Source organism: Arvicola amphibius, chromosome 7 (assembly GCF_903992535.2).
Source record: "Arvicola amphibius chromosome 7, mArvAmp1.2, whole genome shotgun sequence".
In the NCBI taxonomy this organism is placed as follows: Eukaryota; Metazoa; Chordata; class Mammalia; order Rodentia; family Cricetidae; genus Arvicola; species Arvicola amphibius.
Window position 1 is genome coordinate 130923728 of NC_052053.1, and position 23460 is coordinate 130947187.

General features: G+C 42.7%; 1 protein-coding gene across 2 annotated transcripts in view; it reads right to left on the reverse strand.

The window, feature by feature from the left end:
* Nucleotides 1-23460, reverse strand: part of Dock4 (dedicator of cytokinesis 4) — a 412188-nt gene that overhangs the window by 181917 nt on the left and 206811 nt on the right. For both annotated transcript variants that reach the window (XM_038335987.1, XM_038335988.1), the window contains exons 7-8: nt 22870-22954; nt 14863-15014 (exon numbers count right to left, since the gene is read on the reverse strand). In XM_038335987.1, coding sequence (XP_038191915.1) covers nt 14863-15014; nt 22870-22954 — 237 coding nt within the window. The remainder of the gene's footprint in view (nt 1-14862; nt 15015-22869; nt 22955-23460) is intronic.

The following is a 23460-nucleotide window of genomic DNA, read 5'->3' on the forward strand; positions in this document are numbered from 1 at the left end:
ATGCCTTGGAGGGGTGGATAAAAATAGGTTGAAAGTGGGTCCTACGGAGCAAGAAGTCATTTGCAAGTTGTTAGAAACCAGACAGAAAATCTCCACATCCAAAAACACCAGTCTATTCATCTGGGGGCACGGTGCTGGTCCACAAAATCAGCTTCCTTTCAGCTTTAGCTGATAGCGCAACAACTTATCCAACAAGTAGTTTTAGGAAAGTGATGTACTTCAGAATCTCTGAACTATAACTCCCTACTCTCACATTTGGAGAGTATCATCATAACGTATGTTTCCCGAGCCAGGAGAGAAAGCAAACAAGTCCAAGCTGCTCACTCTAGCACATCTGGCGGTCTCAGGAGAGTCACGTGTGAGGGCTAATGGCCACACACAAACATGTTTCTGATGCTCTGTTGCAGGCTCGCCTCTACTGCAATCCTCTGGTCAGAGTGAGAGAGAAGTATTTGATATTTTGTAAACTTACAAGTGTCTTATTACAAGATGTACAAGGCCCACTGAGTGTTTCTATTCCTTTCTGCAGCAGAAGTTTGTGTGCCTGTCTTATACCATGACCAGCTAGGATGTAGTTTGTAATTAGGAGCACTGTACATCCCCAGCCTCTACCAATGACTTGGCAGTCCTTGACTAGACTAAACAATCTTTTAAGGCAAAACAAAACTAGAAACAAAGAATTTCAGATATCTGGAAAGCTTTAAAGCCCTCTCAGTGTTCCCTTTCCCCATGCGGCCTGAAAAGTCCGTTTCCAGTAGGAAAACAGGCAGGGTTTCCCAGCAACACCTCAACCAATGGTGCCCCGTGACCAGTTGTTAAGTCACCTAATTAGTAGATGGCAGCTCTGAATTCTAAACCATTTCACCTTCCCTTCTCCCCATGGACATTTTACATCTTTATTACATAAATTAGGATAAATAAAATGCACTGTGGTACAGTATTTAAGATGTGAACATCATATAAAAAATCCAGTAACAAGAAACCCTACGGTGACATGATGTTTTCTAATGCTTTCTTCTTAAATATTAAACAAAATATTTTTGTCAGGAACACTGGGAAGTAAAAGTTGATATAATATCATTAAAGAACAAACATCATGACTTGAATTCCTTTTCTACTGCCATGGTCTCCTAGAGAAAGAACTTCACTACTTGGGAAGTTTAGAGCTACCTGAATTCTATATGTGAGCCATTATAAATCTCAACTATAAATTCTACTGACTAATTCTTTCTTTGGAAATAAAGAACAAATCATAATTATTATTTATAACCTACCTTCATCTAACAATGTTATGAGGGGGAAAAACACAATGAAAGAAGAACATAAATGAGCACCCGTGGCAAGGTTGCCTGGGCAAATGTAGTGGAGGAGGCTGTGGACGCTTTGCCAGACTCTATAATTTAGGCTTTACAGAGATCTCATGTAATTCCCACACTGCCCTACCGGGAAGGAACTATTATCATCTCTGTCTGATGTATGAGAGAGCTGAGGCTTGAGATATCAGACACGTTGCCCCAAAGTGCATGGGTAGTCAAGGAAGGGGCCATCTTACCGACATCCAGAATCTGACTGGAGAGTCTCGACTCATACCCACAGTGCTACCCTGTCTTTGACAGAACAGAGAAATTCAGAAATGACAAAGAAGAGTGAGACTATGTTACAAGAAAGAAGCTAAAAAAAAAGGTTTAAAATGTTTATTTTAAAAGGCTTAAATAAAATTTAAAATAGTTGAAATGAATGAAACCAAAAACCAATGAATCACCTGCGATTACGGAGGTTACGTCTATGATTGCCTGCTCAGGCCAGCTGCTAACTATGGGGTCCTAATGAGGCCTCTACAAAAGAAAAGTACATCCCAACAGTCTGAGTAGTAGACGTCTCCCTCCAGTAACACAGAATGCCAGGAGAAGCACTTTAAGGACTTGAAGTGACTAGGACACCTTCTCAGGTCCTACATCCTTTCCTTCAGTCACTCTGAACCAGGAACCGTTGGTTACAGAGTCTGTGTGGGAGGTCCAGAGGGCCACCAGGCCAGACCGGAGAAAGTCCTTTGGAGAAACAGCACTGAGTGGCCCTGGGGTAGGATAATTCCTATATGAAATGTCCCATTCAAAGAGCAAGGCAATGAAAGAATCTAATGACCAAAGTCAGAAATTTTGATATGACATATATTATTATATTTCAAAGAGATTTATATTTTATAGAAAGATTTTATATTCTCCAACATGGATTCACGTTATCGCTCTAAGGGTCCTTTCCCATAAGAAAGGAACTTCTCTGAGGATGGAGAGTTTGTGAAAGTCACACTACACAAACTTTATTCATAATACAGGGAGTGATTAATATCTGGGGCTGAACCAAGTGGTGCAAAGGATTCTGAGTGAATTAACCTATAAAAAAAATTACAAAGAACACTTCAAAACAGTGTTGGGTAAGCCAAACCACTTGAAACTTATTCACAGCCTCCACAGTTAGCGATAGTAAAATGGAGGGAACATTTTAAGGGCATGTCTTTATAAGCTAATCGGAAAACTAAAGGAAGTGTCCTAAACTTTTATAGTCATGCAAACCAACCACAGCAAAAACCAAACCAACCTTCAACATAGCATCTTAGAAAATGCAAAGCTACTAGCCTTAGGGTTAGCTATGTTGTGCTATGGTAACAGGTAACACCTATTCTATATTCTAGAAGCTGAAGGAGAAATGGCAGGAGCACCGAGAAGGCAGTGGTATAGCTCAACACTATGGACCTTAAAGCCTCCATCTAGAAAGGAATGGAAGGCAAGTGCCAAGGAGTCTTAATGGCTTCCCCTACTTCTTCTCAAACGCTTTGTCACTAACAGGGCAAAATGCTTCCAATGATATTTTATAACAAAATACCTCAGAATGCTACCCTAAATATTCTAACCTGGCATAAGGTTTGTAGCAATGAAGAGAGTTAAGAAGCAGGAAATATAGAAATCTCTGCCCTTCCTCAATCTGCCTCAAGCAGGACACCGACTTATAAAGACCAAAGGTACCAGCCTCCTCTTCCACCTGGGAGAACAGTGTTCCCCAACAAAGACCACAGCAGGCCTCTGTGGGCCTGGAGATGGCAGGAGATGTGCTACGCATAGCACTTTTATTAATCACCCGTGGCCATTTATTTGCCTTCCCACAAATTGTTGACCCTTAAAAAACTTAGTCACTTCTCTTAAAATGCAGCTTGTTTTTGAAGATGCTGTGTATGCTGAAATTCAAACCACCTCTGAGAATTGCTCATTCCCTGGCTACCTCCCATGTGTAGATTAAATATTCATCAGCGTCATCATCATCATCATCACCATCATCATCATAGTTTTGAGACATTCTATTGCCAGGCTGTCTTAGAGTCATGCAACCCAAGCTAGCCTCAACCTCATGATTCTCCTGCTTCTTTCTGCTTCCAAATGCCTAGGTTAAAGGTCTGTGCCAACCCATCCAGTGCCCCTTCTCCCCTTAGTTAATCTCATCTGTAACAAAAGGCTGAGGAAAAAATTACCCCCTTCCAGCCCAAGGCCAAGCAGAGAGCTATAACTGTATCCTCTGCTTCAACGGGTTACAAGGAACACTTGAAACATAAAAGTTTCAAGAGCATCACGACAGGCTGAGTTAATGCTGCTGTCCCAGGTCCCTGTGAAAAGTGAATAGGAGGTGTGGAAGCAGCCCTGAGATACCTTCTGGACCTTGAGATTTGGTTCTCCTGGGTACATGAAGGATGGAGAGACACTGTATCCCAAGAGAATGACTGCAGAGTGGGAAGAGAAGAGAGTCCTTAGCCTTCTTATCTAGCAGCCCTCCTCTGGTGTGGTACTACTTCCTCCTCTAATTAATGCTCAATTCACAACCAGAAGATCCTGATTTATTTTAGTGGATGTTCAGAAACACTTCTCCATGACTAATTAGTCACATTAAAGAGCCCTTTTTAGTTCCCAGAGCCCAGGTCTTAACACATCTCTATTGCTGTCTGTCTTTTACGGCTTTCTTAACTGGCTACAAACAGGCCACAATGCCCTGCAATTCCATGGACAAAAACTTTCTCCTTTTCCTCCCCAAGCACTGATAGGACTTCCCTTTGCAAGTCTTACTGGAGAAGATCATTAGTGCGCTGATTTTAAAGCTATAGCAGCATTACAACCATGATATCTTTGGATTAAAAAGAAGTGGAAAAGGAAGCCATAGATGGGCTGTGCACAACACAATCCTGTACCTAAGACAGAAGCAGACTTGTTAACAGGCCAGGCTAGGTTCACTGAGTACATACCTGCTATGGAGAGACTGACCATACAATCTGAGGCTCTGTCTGTTAAAGGATCCAGCTGAATGTTACATAAGAGGATACATTTTTAAAGTATAGCTAAAATTACTACAATTTTCACTATCAAAATAAGTCAATTTAAGCTCTGTGTAAAATTCTTAGATAAACACTGTTTATCTAAGAATTAGGAAGATATGTATCAAGGAAACTCTGAAAAAGGACTTCAACATCTTAACAAATAACCCCAGAATTATCAAATGGGATTATGCAAAATTAAGAGTCTGTATAGCAAAAAAGCAATCAGCAGACTAAAGAAACATGCCTAGAGAATGAGGGGAAAATCTTTGCCAATTACACATCAATCAGGGGACTAATATCCAGAGTGCATAAAGAACTATGTACCGCCAACCCCCAAATTATCTAATCATTGATGGGTTCACAAACTGAACAGAATGTTTCTTGAATGAAATCTTTTTAAACACCTTTAGCCATCTGTGAAATGTCTACTAAAATTACTTTACAATTCTATTTCCTGAATAGTCAGAAGAGCCTATTAAGAAATGGTGGCGCACACCTTTAATCCCAGCACTCAGGAGGCAGAGGCAGGCGGATCTCTGTGAGTTCGAGGGCCAGCCTGGTCTACAAGAGCGTTCCAGGACAGCCAGGACACAGAGAAACGCTGTCTCAAAAAACCAAAAACCAAAAAAAAAAAAAGAACGAAAGAAAGAAAGAAACAAAGAAAGAAAGAAAGAAAGAAAGAAAGAAAGAAAGAAAGAAAAGAAACCAGTGGCAAGCGATGTTAGCAAGGATGCAGGGCAAGAGGAGGAGTCATGATACACGGATGGTGGGAATGGAAATTGGTAGATACACTATGGAAATCAGTATAAAGGCTTTTTAGAAAATTAAAAAATACAACTGTCATGGTTCAGCCACACCACTCCTGTGTCAAGACACAGAGGACTCGAAGCCAGGGACACTGCAGATCCGTGCTTATTTTCTGAGCTAGTCACAATAGTAAAGAAACAGAACCAGCCTAAATGTAAATCAACAGAAGAATTAATATAGATCACTATATTAAAAAAAAAGAATAACGAAGACCCAGAGACAAATACCACATTTCATCTCATTTGCAGATTTGACATCTATGTGTGTCCAGAAACGTGTCCAAGAGTGCGCGTCTCTCTCTATGTAAACTAAAAAGTAGAAACTGAAGAGAATCATGGCACAGGTGTGAAATGAAAGCAGAACGGGGTACCACTTGGGGAAGAAAGTGGGACCAGCAAGAAACGGACAGGAGGTGAGCGATGACGAGGGCGTCATGGGAGGAGGATGGATTAGATGAAGTCTAATCACACCTGTCTGCAAATGCCCTCTAGCCCTATTATTTAGGATTCTGACTAAGAACGAGTGGGAGGGAGGCGCTTGCTCTAGCCTTTCTCCAGAAACAAGCCAGAAGTTTAATAGGAAAACAAGCCCTCAGCAGAGGAAGCAGAAGTAGACTCCGGGTAGGGCGACAGTCAAGAAAAACAAGGTCAGGAAGTATGACAATCTGCATGAAGGAAGAGTGTCTTTGGTTCACTCTTTCTGGAATGCGCTGAATTTGATCACGGTAAAAACTGTACCCTTCCCATTCTCCGAGGGAGAAGTCAATGTGACCTATATTCAGTAGTTATTCTGAGTCCGCGAAATCCTGCCCTCCTTGTCAGGAGCCCGTGTTTAATAAGGAATGTTGAAAACAAGCAAACCAAAGCTCTTCCTAAGTACTTTGTGGTAAAGTAGGCATTTAAAAAAAAATCAATAAATAAAGGTTAAGAAGCCACAAATGAAAACAGAATGATTAAATGAAAACCCATGTAATTCAAGCCCCTTTAAACAATAAATAAATCTTTCGTGTATTTTGTTTTTAATTCCAAAAGGATGTTTTGAAAGCTGTTTTTAATTGTTGCTTTTACTTTTATTTTATGACTATTAAATCCAGGATATGTATGATGGCACATGGCTATTATTCCAGTACTCTGGAGGCACAGGCGACAAGAGCAGGAAGATCCCTAGGAGTTCAAGGCCAGCCTGGTCTACATAGCAAGTTCCAGGCTAGCTAGGACTACATAGTGAGACAATCTCAAAAAAGAAAAACAAAACAAAAAAAAAACAACAAACCAACAAAATGCATAGTGACTAACATACTTTTATATATGATGCTACAAAAGGAATGATTCAGAAACTGTCTTTAATTTTCTCAACATTTGTAATCTAAGTAGAAGACAAGATTTGGGAGGTCATGGTTTTTATACACCTTTCCCTAGATGAGCATTTGGCCTTAAGGGGGAAGCTACTTGCTGGCTGACTAAATGCACAAATGAGCAACCTTTAATAATTGCACAGCGATGGTGTGACACGCACAAGCCTAACTGGCGGAAAGCAGACACACCCTGCTTGGCTTTCAATCCCAAACTTCCAAATGCTTCAGGAGGAATGCCAGGCATTTATCTGATGATTTCTGTGTGCTTTTTAGCATGACAGGGTTTGCAAACGATGGCTCCCGAGAGACGGATCTGAGAGCACAGCCCCGATTAGCTCAGTGTAACATGAAACAGCTCTTAGGGATATACTCAACACTCTGACTTTCTTAGTAAGGAGCACACCCGCCCTGGAGGCCAAGGAGGATGGCCAAGATGAAGGTACTAATGGCATAATCTTTTAATGCCTTGCAGCCATGGCGAGGCGAGACTTAAAAGCATCCTTTAACTGCATCACCCCGCCCTCCACAGACACACACCCTGGGTAAGCATCACCCTCTTCCCCTCCACAGACACACACTCTGGGTAAGCAAGCTGCAAGGTGCTGAGAACATAGAGATGATGAGAGGGTAGAGCCCCAGCATTTAATAACTCCTTGGCCAATGTCAAATCCTCCTGCCACATAAACGGCACTGAATGCTAAAGGAGCCCTTGTGAAGTGGTTCTATATGTGACAATAACTTATCCCGCAGAGAACACATGAAGACTAAATTATTTCCCTAAAGGAAGCAACTGGGGAGAACATGAAGAAAGACAGAGATGATCCTAATACTAGTCGAGGGAGGGCGCACTAATGTGTTCTTGACGAAAAGCATAGGGACACGGGCAAGAGGGCCTCTGCTCACCTCATAAAATCCTGCCCGACTTAAGAAAGGCGAGCCGTCTGCCTGAGTGCTTAGAACCAAAGAAAAGGAGAAGGCAAATCAAGTCCGGGACCTCTGTGAGCTTCTGGCTTTATGAAACACTAGTATTTCTAGTCATTTACTGACATTAAATAATTGGTATTGTATTTATATCATAAAATGCTATGGAGGAGAGCGGCTCAGCTATACCCTTGTGTGCTCTCGATCTGAATAAAGCAGCATTACCTCACTCATGTCCTTTGTATCTGAGTCTCCCCCAGCAGCTTCCTGAAAACTGCTGCCAATAAAGGCCACCGAAAGTGTAGAGCCATCGTTATCATTTTTAATGTGTCACACCAGAGTGAATAAACGAGGACCAAAGCACAGATCCGGGGAACTCAGAGGTGAGAACAATCCCAGTTCCCAGGCACCTGCTGAAACGATCAGATGGTGGAGAAACGGGGCAGAGGGAAGCAGTTGTGTTGCTCAACACGAGGCCCCAGGAAGGTCCCGTGGGTCACTGCTGGACAGACAACCATGGCGAATCTGTGCCAACATGTCTAGACACAGTAGGAAACGTCCTGGGCTCGATGGGATGGCTGATACCACCACAGCTCAAGAAGGGCCCCTAAATGCCTCCCCTACTAGTTTTGCTTTATGTACTTGCTAGCCTGGCTGGGCAGTTTTCCCTGCACCATTTCCTTGCTTTGGAAACCTTGTCATATGACATCAGGAACACAGACCTAGGCCTATAATCTATCAGAGTCAAAACACTAAGTGTTGCTAATTTATGTAAAGACGAAGATGTTGAATGTGTATCAGACCATGCTAGGCTTCAAAGGATGTGTCAAACAAGATAGGCTAGCGCAGGGTCCAGGGAATTAACATCCTTAAAGGCTCTACTAACTTTATTATATACTACCATTCAAAAGAAATAGTATCATTTTCTCTTAGCCTGAGCTTAGGTAAGCTTTTACATTACATCAGCCTCTGAAATGAATTATTGGAAGCTATGAAAGCAATTTCTTACTCTCTCCAACCTGGACACAAAACTCCGTGCTCTCTTATTTCTGTCCTCTCTGTGGTGTTTCAGGATGCAATCCCACCTCAGGCTTCTGACTGCCCTTTCTTGAGCAGTCCTGGCTAAGGTAATATGGGCTCCATACTCCCTGTTTACTGGTCGGTCTCGCTAAACTTTAAGAAACTGCAAAATCATAAGCAAAACATCACCAATTTCTTGGAATGTGTGATTTCCCCAAGAAAGCAAGGGCAGCCACCACACAATTCTAGCTAGGATAATATACATCTCCTCTTTATGCTTAGAGATCTTTGTCATCATGGCCAGGGCCCACTGATAAACTGCTGGGTACCAAGCAGCATCCTATGAGTTTAACATTCAAGAAACCCCACTAGGAAAGCACCACTATCCTCACGAAGTCCCATAGTTTACAGCTAGAAGAGATGTGAAATTACATGCCCAGGCCGATGGAGCAACGCCAGGATTTCCACCCACATCATCCAACCTCAGAGTAGTCTGGCCACTTAACCACAATGAAAGGGTGTACAAGACACAGGTGATACCTATTCCCAGACAGAGAAATTCATAGCCATTTTACATATCAGTGTGAATCCAGACTTTTCAAAAGCCTGAGCCTTACCAAGATCAATTGTATTCAGTACGTCCTCTCCCTTAAATGACAGAATTGAACTCAATAAAATATAATTGTAGGCAAAAGAAAGCATCCATGGAAACGAAACCTTTCAAGGAAATTTAGTTTAACTGCACGATAGTAGAAAAAATACCTAACTTCAGAAAAGTATGTGAAAAAGGAATCAGCAGAAAGTAAACTTCATCAATGCAATTACTAGAATTAAGCACACCCTGCTGTTAAATTCTCAGCTAATAGCCCATGCCAGCGGCTGGTCTGTATGAGCAGCCTTCAGTAGCTAGGGACCAACTGGTGGGACTCGGGCCTTGTTAAATACATTCTCTGATGAGACCAAAGTAAAGGAATGAATTAGTCCCAAGACAAAATCCTGATCTTAATTATTGAAGGCTTAGAATACAGCAGTAAACAAAACAACGAAAGTGTTGAGTCAACCACTAAACTATGTCAAGTTCACCGGCCAGGATTATTTACATACTGATGCAGACGAAACAGCATGTATGAAGGGAAGGGAGGCATTAATGTACAGTCGCATGGCCTATGCAAATTACCACACTATGACTCTTGGGATTCCATGTGGTGCAAGAGCCAATTCTTAAGTGCCAGTTAAAGGAGACCCTGTGGCATGTACTGCCGTTCCCTCTCTGTAAACAATTACAAGTCCTATGCCTACTCCTAAGGCTCACATAGTTCCCATCCACACCCTCTGTTCTTCCCTTCTTGGGGCTAATCTCCCATCCGCAAACTCAAGTCTGGTTCCTGATGCCGTCTCCCAAGGGGCCTAGAGACATCAGTGATTTCCCTTCTCCCACTGTGTGTCCTCTTCGTCACTCCTGGATCCTTCCTGCCCAGGCTTCATAAGCTCACGCTTCTACCATTCAAGGTCTAAAAAGAATGAGCCCTACACGGACCCCTCACCGTTCAATGGCAAGAAAAATCGGCTGGGGAGGAACATAGCACATTATGAATATTACAAATATAGTTGTGCAGACACGAGTTTGGGGTAGAGATGGAAAATACTGATTCCTATACAGCCTACCCTGTTAAAGTACTAGCTTCACTTGACTTGGTCAAGGACTGTAGGCTGCATCATCCTCAAATAAGGGAATATTTGTAGTATATTTCTCATAGGGTGGTCAAGAGATAAGTCAGGAAATATTTTTAAATGAATTTAGACCAGTGTTGGGCATATGAAAAGCATTGTATATGTGTTTGCCACACGAATATGACAAAATAAGGTACCAAACATGCAGATGGCAGACTCCCTTCTTGCCTTCCCCAGCTATACCTTGTGGAACGCAGATATCAAACTTCCAGCCATACAAATGCTCTCTAAAAATATCTTGTGATATTATATGTGAAATGATTTGGCCAATCTATTTTTTTAAACAAATAATTATCACTCATAGAAAGAAGCTGCATGAAGGTTGCATTGGCCTTGAATGAACACTAGTCTGTAATTTCCAGTGCTCACTAGGTTCTGTGGACTGGTGTTGCTATCCATGTAAACTGGAATGAAGAGGTGTGATGTAGGCATGTGCTAGCCAGATGCTGTCGGAACATGCCTGCATCCTTCCTGGAGTTTACAGGAAGGAGGGTCCATCACATGATCAGAGGCCTAATCTGGGCAATCTTCAGGCAGATTCAACAACTGCTTAAAAACCAAAAACCAGATTTTGCAAACAAATCTGCAGTCAAATGATGACTTTGGGACACTTAAAATCATCTGACTTCGCTGGTACTCGGGAGCTGTTACACACGTCACAATGCTCAATGAACAAGGAAGGGGATATCACATGTTGGACCCCTTCATACTGGATATCTTTGAGGATAGAATCCGAGTGTTTGGTCCCTGGCAGGGATTAGCAGCTGATACTACTTCCCCTTCCTTAGGGGACCCTGAGAAGGACTGGTGAGAGCACTTGCTGCACAAACTTGGTGGACCCGAGTGTGACCGTGGACGGCATGAAAGGTGGAAGGATGTGGTGGGATATTTGTACACTGGGTGAAGGTGTGTTGCTGTGATGGGTGTAAGAAAAAGCCGAGCACAGCCAACAGTTAGGCAGGAGGTATAGGCAGGACTTCTGGGCAGAGAGAGCGAGTGCTCTGAGAAGAAAGGATGAATCACTGGCTAGAGAAGGAGGACGCAGAAGGGGCAGTGTGGAGATAGGTTAACACCACCTGGCAGAGTGTGGATTAATATAAATGGGTTAATTTAAGTTATAAGAGCTAGCTGAGAACAAGCCTAAACCAAAGGCCATGCTTTCATAATTAATAAGTTCCTGTGCTGTTATTTGCAGACTTGTTGTCTCGACGAAAAAGAACTACTATAGGAGACAGTTAATTCCACAAAGATGTCCTCTGACTTACACGTGTGTGTCATGACATAAGCACAACCCCCACACATCATGCAGAAACATATACAACAACAAATTCTTTGGTCTGGCTGAGAGCTCAGTAGGAAACTCACTGCTAAGCTCAAAAATCTGAGTCTCTTCCAGGGACTCACATGGTGCAAGCGGAGAATGGAAGGAGAGGCTAGACTCCGGAAGCTGTTTTCTGACTGCCCAGGTGCCACAGCATGCTCCATGAATAAACAAATAGAACAATGGTTTGAAAGGCTCCTATGAAAGGGTTCAACTTCAGAAACTGCTTTCTGCAGCACAGATGACTCTGGGAGCCCCATGCTAGTTGCACTGGTTTCAGTGATGACATTCAAATGCCATGTGCAATTATGCTGGCTGTTTCTGCTAACGACACAAACTAGAGTCACCTGGGAAAGCTCAGCTGAGGAACTATCTCCATCAGACTGGCCCGTGGACAAGTCTCGAGGGCATTTTCTTAATGGCTAACTGATGTAGAAGGCCTGTGATGTAGAAGCCTGTAATGGATTGTGCTATCCCTAGGCAGGTGAACAAGACGGAGGAAAGCAAGCCAGTAAGCAACTGGTCTCTGCTTCAGTTCCTGCCACCAGGTTCCTGTTTGAACCCCTGCTTCGGCTCTCTTTGATGACGGACTGTAATCTCTAAGCCAAAGAACCCCATAGCAGTTGCCTTGGCCATGTTGTTTATCACAGCGACAGAAACAAAACCCTAAAAGCGTAGGTTCCTTCTGCAGTTCTTTCTTCTGAGACAGTGTAATGACAGTAGGAAGGAAGCAAGAACTATTAAGAGTTCTGAGACCAAGGGAAGACCCAAGGCAAGAGATCACGGTGGTTAAGGCCAGGCTTAAGATGCCTGTATGTGGCTTGTCTTCAGGAGGGGACATATGGCTCTGCGTTGCTGGCTGTTTGACCCCCATTCCTAACTGTGCTGCCTGTGTAAGCCTCAGAAATGTAGATAAACTAGAGAGATGCAAGATCCATGTGGCCCAGGCAGGAAGCAGAGAAGGGAGACATTCACACTCGATTCTTCCTGGGATGATCACCAAAATGTGGGAGTTGGGGAATGTGGGCTGGAAGAGTTCAGGCAAACCCCATAGCTCAGGAAGAAGACCCCTTCTACCCTAAACTGGAATCCAGAATTTCACTGTAGGGGAATCCTAAAGGTAGGTTATTTACCTAAGTTCACCAAGTGAACAGAGTACAACAAGGGCTTGCTCAGTGTGCACACCTGAACGGTCTGCTTAAGGAAACCTGGAAATGTTTTTGACAACGTAAACTCAGAAATTTGACTCAGTATTATTTCAATGATATTAATATTACAAATTATTATGAATGTCTTTACAGTATGATAAATATAAAAATATAATGGCATTATGCTGATTATGTTTATTGTTAATTATATAGAGAATTTTATATCCACTAACACTCTACCAATCCTAGTATTAAAAAAATGAAATATTATGTGAACTCAACAGTAATATTTGTGGGAAAAATAGAAATTTATTTCTCAGGTCTTTAGCTTAATAGAGACAAGCAGAAGAGTTCTCCCTTCACATTCTCTACTGCTTGTTAAAAATATAAATGAGAGTATATTATATATTCAACATTTTCAGGATTTTATAAAACTATAGGTAAATGATAAATATTTCGATATAAAAGCAGGTGTTGAGCCAGGTGTGGTGGCACAGGCTGTTGACTGAGGTTTCTGTCCCGCCCAGTCCTGTAGCCGTTCAGTCCCAAAGAAACACACAGAGGTCTACATTAATTATAAACTGATTGGCCTATTAGCTCAGGCTTCTTATTAACTCTTATAACTTATATTCGCCCATAATTCTTGTCTCTGTTCGCCATGTGGCTTGGTACCTTTTTGGGCAAGGCAGTCACATCTTGCTTCCTCTTTACCTGGATGACAGCTGCAGACTGACTCTTTCCTCTTTCCAAATTCTCCTGTTCTCCACCTATACTTCCTGTCTGGCTATTGGCCAATCAGCGTTTTATTAAAAATAATACAAGTGACAGGATAAAAGACCATTGTCCCACAGCACCAGGCCTTTAAGAAGCAGATTCAGGCATATCTCTGTGAGTTCAAGGGCAGCCTGGTCTAGTGAGTTCTAGAGTAGCCAAGGCTACTGGTCTCTGAAAGTTAAAAATAAAAAAGAAAGGAAAGCAGGGCGTTGTCTTTAGTAATCATTCGTACTTAAGTGCAGGGCTAAAATGGGCCAGGTTTCGAGCCGTCTTCTCTTTGAGAACTTGTTCACGAATTAAAAGGTATAGAGGACATGGATTCATGTTCTCCACCTGTTTCAAGTTGACCCGGAAAGGGTATTATCATCATCGTTGCTTCCACACTTCATAAATTCTAGCCTTACTTCACAGAAACATCACCTTCCACACTATAGGCATGGTCTACTAGCAAGAAATAAAAGTTACACTTATCGGTACATAAAAACTAATTCATAAGTTACCCATCATGTTTATGCTTACAAATTCATTAAAAATGAACTTTCCTTGTATTTCCTTGGAAAGGAGAGAAATACTCCTAGATTACTTTGTGTTTATGAATCAATATGTGTGTCTCAGAAGTGCTAAAGATTCTTGGTATTTATTTTAATAAGTACTTTAAAAGCATTGTACAAATAGATCTCTGTGTGATGCAAGTAATTTTATCTTAGTTCATAATTTAAATGTGAATTTTTAATTGAAAGCAAAGTGCTTTTTGCTTCAATTCAAAATAAATATAGTTCTCATAAAAGCTCAGCAAGAGTTCAAGCCTTTGGTCAGGTACACAAACATAATATCTACTCCAAGTCTTTTAGTAAACATTAAAAAGGGATATCAGTCAGTCATGGGGACTCCCTTAGCATGCACAAGGCCTGGGATTTGAGTCCTCTCACCACAGAAAACCCAGACATATAATGAAAAGCTTTCTATGGAAAGAATACAAGGGAAGGGGCAGAGCCCTGAGAATGAGAAACGAGCACAAACTTGGTCCTGTGTCAGGGCTCTGATACTTCAGCGGGCGCATCTGTAATCCTGCAGGTTCTTTCTTGACATCATCAACCAGACACAGGAAGATCAATGTTACTATTTACTAACAAACTGAAAGATGAGATGTGCTGACTTCGATAAGTAAACATTATACTACAGAGAAATTTTATCTTCTTGACATTATCAACACAAAGTAAGTAAAACAAAGATAGGCTTGGTACAGAGGTGGCCATCTTTCATTTAAGCCCACTTAAGGTTCTGTAGGCGTTTTGACTTCCTGGGAAATCTCAAACCCATCCAACCATATTGGCAGCTGGGTATACGAAAACTGTATCCAAAAGCATGTCAACTGTAAACATCCATCAGGGTTACATCAAGAAATTCAAGTCTGGTGTCAGTGTGCCGTTACCTGATTGGGCGATTCTCTTTACTGTCAAAGAGCGAGAAGATGACCTCCAGCTCCTCTCCCAGGTTGGAGCACATGAGACTCTTCATCTGGACAAAGAGGTGGTGACTGCTGGCCTGCACGGGGGTGTCTTTCTTCCGGTGTCGATGCTCCATCTGAACCATACACACAGGAGAAACATAGTCAGAGCAGACCAGAGAAAGTCATGGCACAAACCTGTCGGTGTGATGGGGACGGCGATCACAAAATTTCTTCCAATGCTAGATTCAGTATCTAATCTAAATTTCAAATTTCCTTCTAGCATCTGTGCTGAGATGATTAAGGGCTCTTGCTTCAAGATTTCCTTTAAACTTTAATGTTAAGATGGTATCAACTCATAGCAGAGATCTGGGAAGAAGGAATTTCAAAGGCTTTCTGTTGCTCCTCATCATCTTGCCGGATAAGAACTAACCAGCTGTCCTAGAGAACAGACAAGAGAGCTGGTCTGGTGGGGTGGTTTGCAATCCCAGCTGCCTGGGAGGCGGAGGTACAGTGATTTCAAGTTTAAGACCAACCTGACTACAAAGTGAGTTCAAAGCCAGACTGGGCAACTTGATGAGATGCCCCCTTCCCTTTCTCTCTCTCTTCTCTCTCTCTCTCTCTCTCTCTCTCTCTCTCTCTCTCTCTCTCTCTCTCTCTCTCTCTCTCTCTCTCTCTCTCTCTCTCTTCCCTCCCTTCCTCCCTTCCTTCCCCCCCCCCCGTGTGTGTGTGTGTGTGCAGGTAGGTAGGCATGTATGTATACATCCTAGGGATGTTGCCCAGTCATAAAGCACTTGCTCAGCATAGCATATACAGGTTTTAGGTTTAATACCCAAGGGAAAAATAAAACATTAAATACCCCCTTAACAAACAAACAAAGCCCTTCAGATTAAACTTATAGATCATTTGATAAATGGAAGCTGAAGAATATTTCTGTGACTTCTATTTCTCATACTTTAACATTATTTTAAAATTATATTAAACTGCAAAGTTTTGGTAGTTTCTGAATGAGGTGGGGACAAATCTTACTGTTTAACTAAAGCAAGAAAGTGATGCTAACTTAATACGGGGCTACGGAGAGAGCTATAGAGAGATGGTCAAGGAGCCCACGAGGAAGTGAAAGTTAGGAAGGCACACCAGGGTGTTCCCTTCTCCTCTTGTCATCACTGTGGTCAGATGCTGTCAAACTTGTGATACAGGACCAGCACCAAAAATGCAAAGATTAAAGAAGGAAAGAAATTCCCACAAGGCTAGAGGTGGGGGACCATGGGGACAAGCAATCAGCCAATAATACCTGTTAGGTGTCTACCATATGCTAACACTGGGACTGCAGCAGGAAGAGAACTCAGAGACAGGCCATGCTTCATGGAGGTGGTACCCACTAGGGGGACCAGACAGTCACCAGCAAAACTGATGTGTATGCATACACAGACACACCCACCAATCCAGACACATACATAGATGCTCACACGTACAGACAGACAGATAGACACAGAGAGAGAGACAGACACATATACATAGATGCTTACACATACATATAGACAAACTGACACACACACATGGAGACAAGACATACATGTAGATGCTTATGCATACATACAGACAGACACATGCATGCATGAACGTGCACACACACAGAGACAAACACATACACATAGATGCTCACATGTACAGATAGACAGTCAGGCAGACAGACAGACACCAGAAAAATTGCTGTGTATGCACACACAGACACACCCACCAACCCAGACACACAGACACACATACACACACACATAGATGCTCACACATACAGACAGACAGACACATGCACATGGAGACAAGACACACATAGATGCTTACGTGTACAGACACACACATGCATGCACGTGCACACACACAAACACACATAGATGCTCATAACACACACATGCATGCACGTGCACACACACAAACACACATAGATGCTCATATGTACAGATAGACAGAGACAGACAGACACACACACACACAAATTCCCAAAAGGGTGATGAATGGGGAAACACTGTATTGTCAGAAGAGCCCAAAAAGGGAGTTTGATTTGAGTTTGGGAGGTCCAAAGACTCCTTGAAAAACTGTCCCAAGGAAAGTACTAGGGAAGGAGCAAGAATTCGACCTCTCTACCAGGACAGGACTCCCAACTGGATTGTAGTGACGGTTCAGGTTGTTTCTACACCCTTGGAGGCTGAGATGCAAATACTTTCAGAAAAACAAAAAACAGAGGACCGTAAGAATACCATGGCAATGTAAAAATTTGTACATGCTTCTAATTCTCTATCGCCAGTCTGCTCTGCCCTTGGAGCTCTGCTTGAGAAACACTGATGCAGGAGAAGAGGGCCGGGAAAGGACCTGGAAATCCTGGGCATTGGCAGAATGGGAGGTGGTGAATCAAGGAAGGTATGGTCATGTCAGCATCACAGACTGCCAACTGTTACTCCATCTAAGACTCATGGTACAGAAAGGGCTGATTTTAGCATCATGAATTTGGACTTGAGGGATGTGAACTCTACGGCCATGGACAGTTGTTCGTGGCGAAGGCACACAAACACATTTCCATATCAGCTCCTTTTAAAGCTGGTGAACAGAGTTCAGCAATTACCAAATGGTTGGCCACCTTTTAGGGCAAATGTCGTTTTTTGCAATTTACAATGGAAAGTGTAGTTGCATGACATCGTCAGAAAGTTTATATACCTTTTTATCCTGAGCTGTCTAAAAGCAGAAGACAACAAACAAGAGCCCACTAAATAGGACTTCAGTCACCTCAGACTAATCAGGCACTTTGGACATCTCTCTGTGAAAGTGAAACTACATATATGTGTGCATGCATGTGAGCGCGCACGCGCGCGCACACACACACACACACACACACACACACACACAGAGAGAGAGAGAGACTTGAAAGTGGAACTTGTTAGCCATGATGATTAGAAAACAAATTCTTGAAGAAAAATTAACAACAGAGAGCAGGGGAAGCAAAATTCTCCTGTTTTCTGTAAGGCTTACTCTTTTTTGTGCTTTCAAAATTCTTTTCATTGTGGCAAAAGACACATCACACACTCATAAAATTAAGTCTCTTTAATTCAAAAGGAAGCCATTCCCCCTTAGAACTGCTAACTCACTTGCTGAGGTATTTAAAAACCCCTACATATATAGTCCAGCATGTAACACTGCACAAGCTACTCCAAAGAAATGAAAGGGTACCAAAGACCAGAGTAGGAGCCACAGACACAAATGTCCCTCTGAAAAGAGCTGACCAACAGGAGGTGCCTGCTCTTGACCTCTCAAGTACAAAGCTCCCAGCATCCATCACGGTATTCAATATGAATCAACAGAAACAAATCAGCTCCCTTACCCATGCAAATAATGTAAGATATATAGAGCAGGGGTTCTCAACCTTGACTGCGCTTTAGAGTCAGCAAGAGAGCTTTAAAAAAATACTTATGCCCAGGTCCTGTCCCAGAACAATTAAATGGGAATTTCTAGGGGGTGGGGCTTTCTCAAGAGCTGTTGTTGTAAAGGCTCCCCAGGTGGTTCTAATGGGTGATGAGGGCTGAGAAGCATTGATGGAAATCATATGCGGAGAGATGCAGATCACAGCAGACTGGAAAACGAATTGCTGCATCCAACGAGCAACTAATAATTGTCCTGGAACCCCCCTTGCATGCTAGGCATAAGATTCTATGCTACATGCCTGTGACACACAGCCTTTAGCATGTAACCTCCCCTCGCCCAGCATTTTCCAGATATAGATTTGGATTTTATTTTATTTTATTGGTTTTTTAAGACAGGGTTTCTCTGTGTAGCTTTGGAGCCTGTCCTGGAACTTGCTCTTGTAGAAGAGGCTGGTTTTGAACTCTCAGAGATCAGCCTCCTCTGCCTCCCGAGTGCTGGCATTAAAGGCATGTGCCACCACCGCTTGCTTATCTCTTGGAAGTTCACCACTATTGAGGACTGCTAAAAATATCTCGGTGAAAAGAGCATCTCGGTCATAAGTTAAAAGGCGTGCTAATACGCCAGGATGTCACCTGGCGGTGACAACACAGATGCTAACCCTTCGTGACACAGTGCACAGCTGCAGCTGTACCTAACAGCTCTCCTGTGTGAACTTCCACCTTATATTTCAACTGTAGTGTTTATTAGCAGAAGAAACAGAGTCACTCCAAAGCTTTTATAACTCCAATTGGTAATCCTCATGTGTTGCATTAATTCCAGAATGAATGGGCTGTACTCAGGTTTCTCAACCTTGGGGGAGGGAGTTGTGATGAGCTTTGGGATATAAAGCACTCTGAAATGGACTTTCTGTACTGCCACCCCTTGTTGTGACAACCACATTCTGTCTTCGGCCAATGTCAAATTAGTCTTGGTGGGAAGAGTAAAATATCCCTGAGAACCACTCTCTTCTATTTGGCAACCACTGCTCTAGGCCACTAAGAACTACACAAGAAAACAAGATCCTACAAACATAGAAGGTTCCTAAAAAGACACTCTGCAGGCCCAACTAAGCAGAGATTTCGGCTAATTAGCTTTTCTTTATAGTGGAACTCAGATGTGGCCTTTGGCAATCCAGCCTTTGCAGGTAGACATGTGCTAGCAGGCTAACGTTTAGACTTTCCCAGCTCAGGCAGGCATCATTGGGGGAGAATGAGTTGTAACCAGGGCTGGCAAAACCGTTCTCTCCAAGTTACATTACCAGTTTGGAACTTCTGTTTTAAGTGTGACATGAAAGAAAGAAAGAAAGAAAGAAAGAAAGAAAGAAAGAAAGAAAGAAAGAAAGAAAGAAAGAAAGAAAGGAAGGAAGGAAGGAAGGAAGGAAGGAAGGAAGGAAGGAAGGAAGGAAAAGCCTTTTTTTTCCCTCTGGGAACATTTACCTTCACCCCACAGTCCTTGATCCAAAATGATAATATACTGTCAACTTCCATTTTCCTTGATCTAAAATGATAATACATTGCCAAACAAAACCAAAAACTTGGGGATGGAGCTTCCCAATGCTCTCCCTGGTGAAACCAAAGGCAAGCAGTTGCTGACAGGTTTCACAGGCGAAAAGAGCAGAGTGCAGGATGCCTGATAGAGATAGAACACAAGAGGCAACTTGAAGAGAAGAACAATAGCTGCCTCCAAAAGAACGTGTCCTTCTGACAATAATTAACACTGCTCTTTTTCTGGGGCTAGAATTCTTGTTTTAAAATAGGAACATGGAATTGCTACTGAGGAAACATCGTGTGTGTGTGTGTGTGTGTGCGCGCGCGCGCGCGCGCACACACACAAAAACTACTATGTGCTATGCTCATTGTCTGTAAAAAGATGACTTTGGACCCAAATCTGTAATATAAAATACCTAACCACCCCTTATTGTGTTTCCCAGGAATGGCAGACATTGCTAATCTATCAGGGTCTACATGAGATCCTAGACTCTCAGCACCATTGCGGTCCAGGCCACCACCACTGCCAAAGTTGTTGTCAATGTTAAAAGAAGAGAAATCAATTCAAGTCCCTATATACAATGTTAAAGGGAAGGACAGAGGCAGCGTCATATATAGAAAACCAAACTAGGGCAAAGAAAATGTATTGGTGGCAGGCACTATGAGTTGACCATCAAATATTATATATCTGTCGCTAAATCTCCAGGGGCAACTCCTCGCTGCCAGGGACAAATAAGGGCAAGTGTTGTGTGGAACTTCCATGGAGACTTAAAGTAGCTCAGTGAATGAACCCCTGGCCTTGTGACTCCAGAGAAAACAGACAGAAAGGCTACAATGTCTGTAGCTCTATCTTACTTTGAGATGCCCTTGCAGTTCAGCACCAAGTACAGCATGGCAAAAATACAGGAGTCTGTATCTCTATGTACATAACCAATTTAGAATTTTCTGCATCTAGATCACTGGAAAATTACATTTCTATCAGGTCTAGGCTGCTATTAGCCATTTCATTAAATGCAGACAAATCTAATGCCCAGATTTAGCGCGTATGATATCAATTATGTTTGCCATGTTGCCTCTCTAATGAAGATGAACTGAAGATGAAAAGGAGTGGAACCTGCCTGCATGCTTAGGTGGTCTCCAAATATGCTGCCTAGAAGGGCAACCATAATCAACATGAAAGAAGTACTTCGTCACTTAGCACACAAGGAAACACAGGGAGATGAAATAAGCCCATGAGTGCTGAGTTCATAGAGGTTGGACATGTGACTGTCTGGAGCTACTGTCCGGGATGTGTTCATAACATAAAATGACTGACCTCAGATTTGCTGACGTGGCGCTTACAAAGGAGAGTACTGCACTAGATGACAACGTGCACAGGCCGGGGAAGCAGAGGCAGTGCAGCCTCAAGAGTCAATGCAGAGAGGATTTTAAATGAGAAAGTGTAGCCTCAACAGGGAAATTTAATAGTAAAGAAGCGGCATTAAAAGATTTGATGTAGAAAGGTTAAGATGACATGACCAACAAACAAAGGTCATAAGTTATATTTGTTTTATGAACTAAAAGTCGTGAGTTAACCTTGGGCGTTCTCATTGTGTTCTTTCTACCTCTTCCCCCTCCCTCCAATCGCCTTCCAAAGCTTTTTAAAGGGATCGTTAACTCTTTCCTTTAAATCTTTTAAAGGAAAAGATCTCAGGTAGTCTAGGTTGGCCCCAATTTTGGGTAGCCACAGATAATCTTGATCTTTTGATCCTTCTGCATCCAACTTCCAAGTGTGAGTATTGCAGTCATGACATCACACCCAGTTTATGCTGTGCTAGGGATAGAAGCCAGAGGTTTTGTACGTATCAGGCATGTACTCTGCTGGCTTCCATTCTTAGCACCCCTTGAATCACCTTTAACTGTTCCCTTAAGACATACGAGACAATCTGTTTAAGTGCAGATGCAAGAAAGGCCCACAATACGCAATAGTGAATGCCCAAAGCTCAGTGTAGGCTAAAGGAACCCCCTTCAAAAAGCATGAAATATAGATATCCTGAATAGAAGGGCGGCCACGGAAGAAAGTGAAGGCACTGCTGTTAACTAAGACCGACTCCTTCCTGGTTACACGTGCCAACCAACATAACTGACGGCTTTCCCTACAATTTTTCAGATATGCAAGCACACTCATCAGTTGAGAATTTCCCCATTGTGCTCATGAAAGTATCTTAGATGGAAAACTACATCCAAAGCAGCAAAACCTTTCTAATCGAGTCTCCTCTTTTTGGAGGGCCTTCCCTCCAGGAACATTACAGCATGAGAGATAGTCATCATAGAGATCACAGTAAAGTTAGACACAAGGCAGCCTCCTTTAAGAGCTCTTTCTAACCTGGACCTTCTTGTCTAATTTGGGGTTGGAGAAAGCTTACTTATTATCAAGACATTCCACACAGGCATTGAGAAGCACGGGTTAAATTCAGGGACAGACTGGACGACGCTGAAACAACTAAACTGGGAGGTAACTACCAGGCAACTGGGGAAAGAAAATGATACCACAGGTGATCCTGGGATGGGCGATGTGGTAAAATATTGCAGGGTTATCAATGGTCTCCAACACTTAGAAATGGGTGGGGCCCAAGGATGAATGGAGGAACAGCAGTTGAAGGCTAATTTTAGAGATCCTGTTTGAAGTCCATATACACAATGGTAATGTGGAGGGAGGGGACAGGAATGTCCTTGGTGAGCATTTTATTATCCAGAGCACAGCCAGCAAAGAAGTGTGACTTGTAAGCCTTTCACTGGACAAAGCCAAAAGGAAAAAAAAAGGACTTGTAAACGTTCTGGATTCACTTCCTAGGACTTTACTTCCTGTTGAGGGCTATGTGGAGAACTTCACAGTGTTCTGAGCGAGGAAAAGAGCCTTGGTACTGTTGGGGCATGGTCACCTCAGCTTGCAAGTCTCCTGACTCTCTTCAAATTAAACCTGGAACACTCAGTTCTTAAAACATCTAGTCTGAAGAATGCCATGGAAACCACAAAATTAACAGTAAGGCGGCAAGAGAACATTCTGTACACCTACCAGTCGGTACAGCTCAGTGATGCTGATGTCCTCGGGGTCTACCATTGCGTACTCCTTCCTAGGCACCAGGTCGAGCCCCAGTTGTCTAAAAAACAAATTACAAACATTTGGGAGAAAAGTCACCTTTATGGAATGTATTAAGAATGTCTCCACTACAGTATCTGGAGATGTGATCAAATCTGTTCAACCACATAACCCCCTGCCCCGAATTTGTGTCTAGCACGACTTGTTTCTGCATTTAGAATAAACATAGCACAAGGTTTGGCAAAGGGCAAACTGGAAAACAGAATATGACAGAGTAAATCATGGTGAGATGCATTAATGCTCTTGATGAAACTATCCTGCCATTTGATAGCACACAGTGGAGACTCAACAACCCACGAGCCAGGAACAGAGAGGCGCTTCTGGACTGGTGTACACTAGAAACTAGAGTTAGCCATAATTAGGTTTTAGAGGAAAGAAGCAACGAGAGAGAAGTCTGTCCTTTAGGGTTCCATGTAGCCTACCGGAGTTAATACGTCCCATGTGATGCCCCAGGAACGTGTTCATGTTTCTCATTCATGGCACGTTCTAGGGTAAGACTGCAAAGGC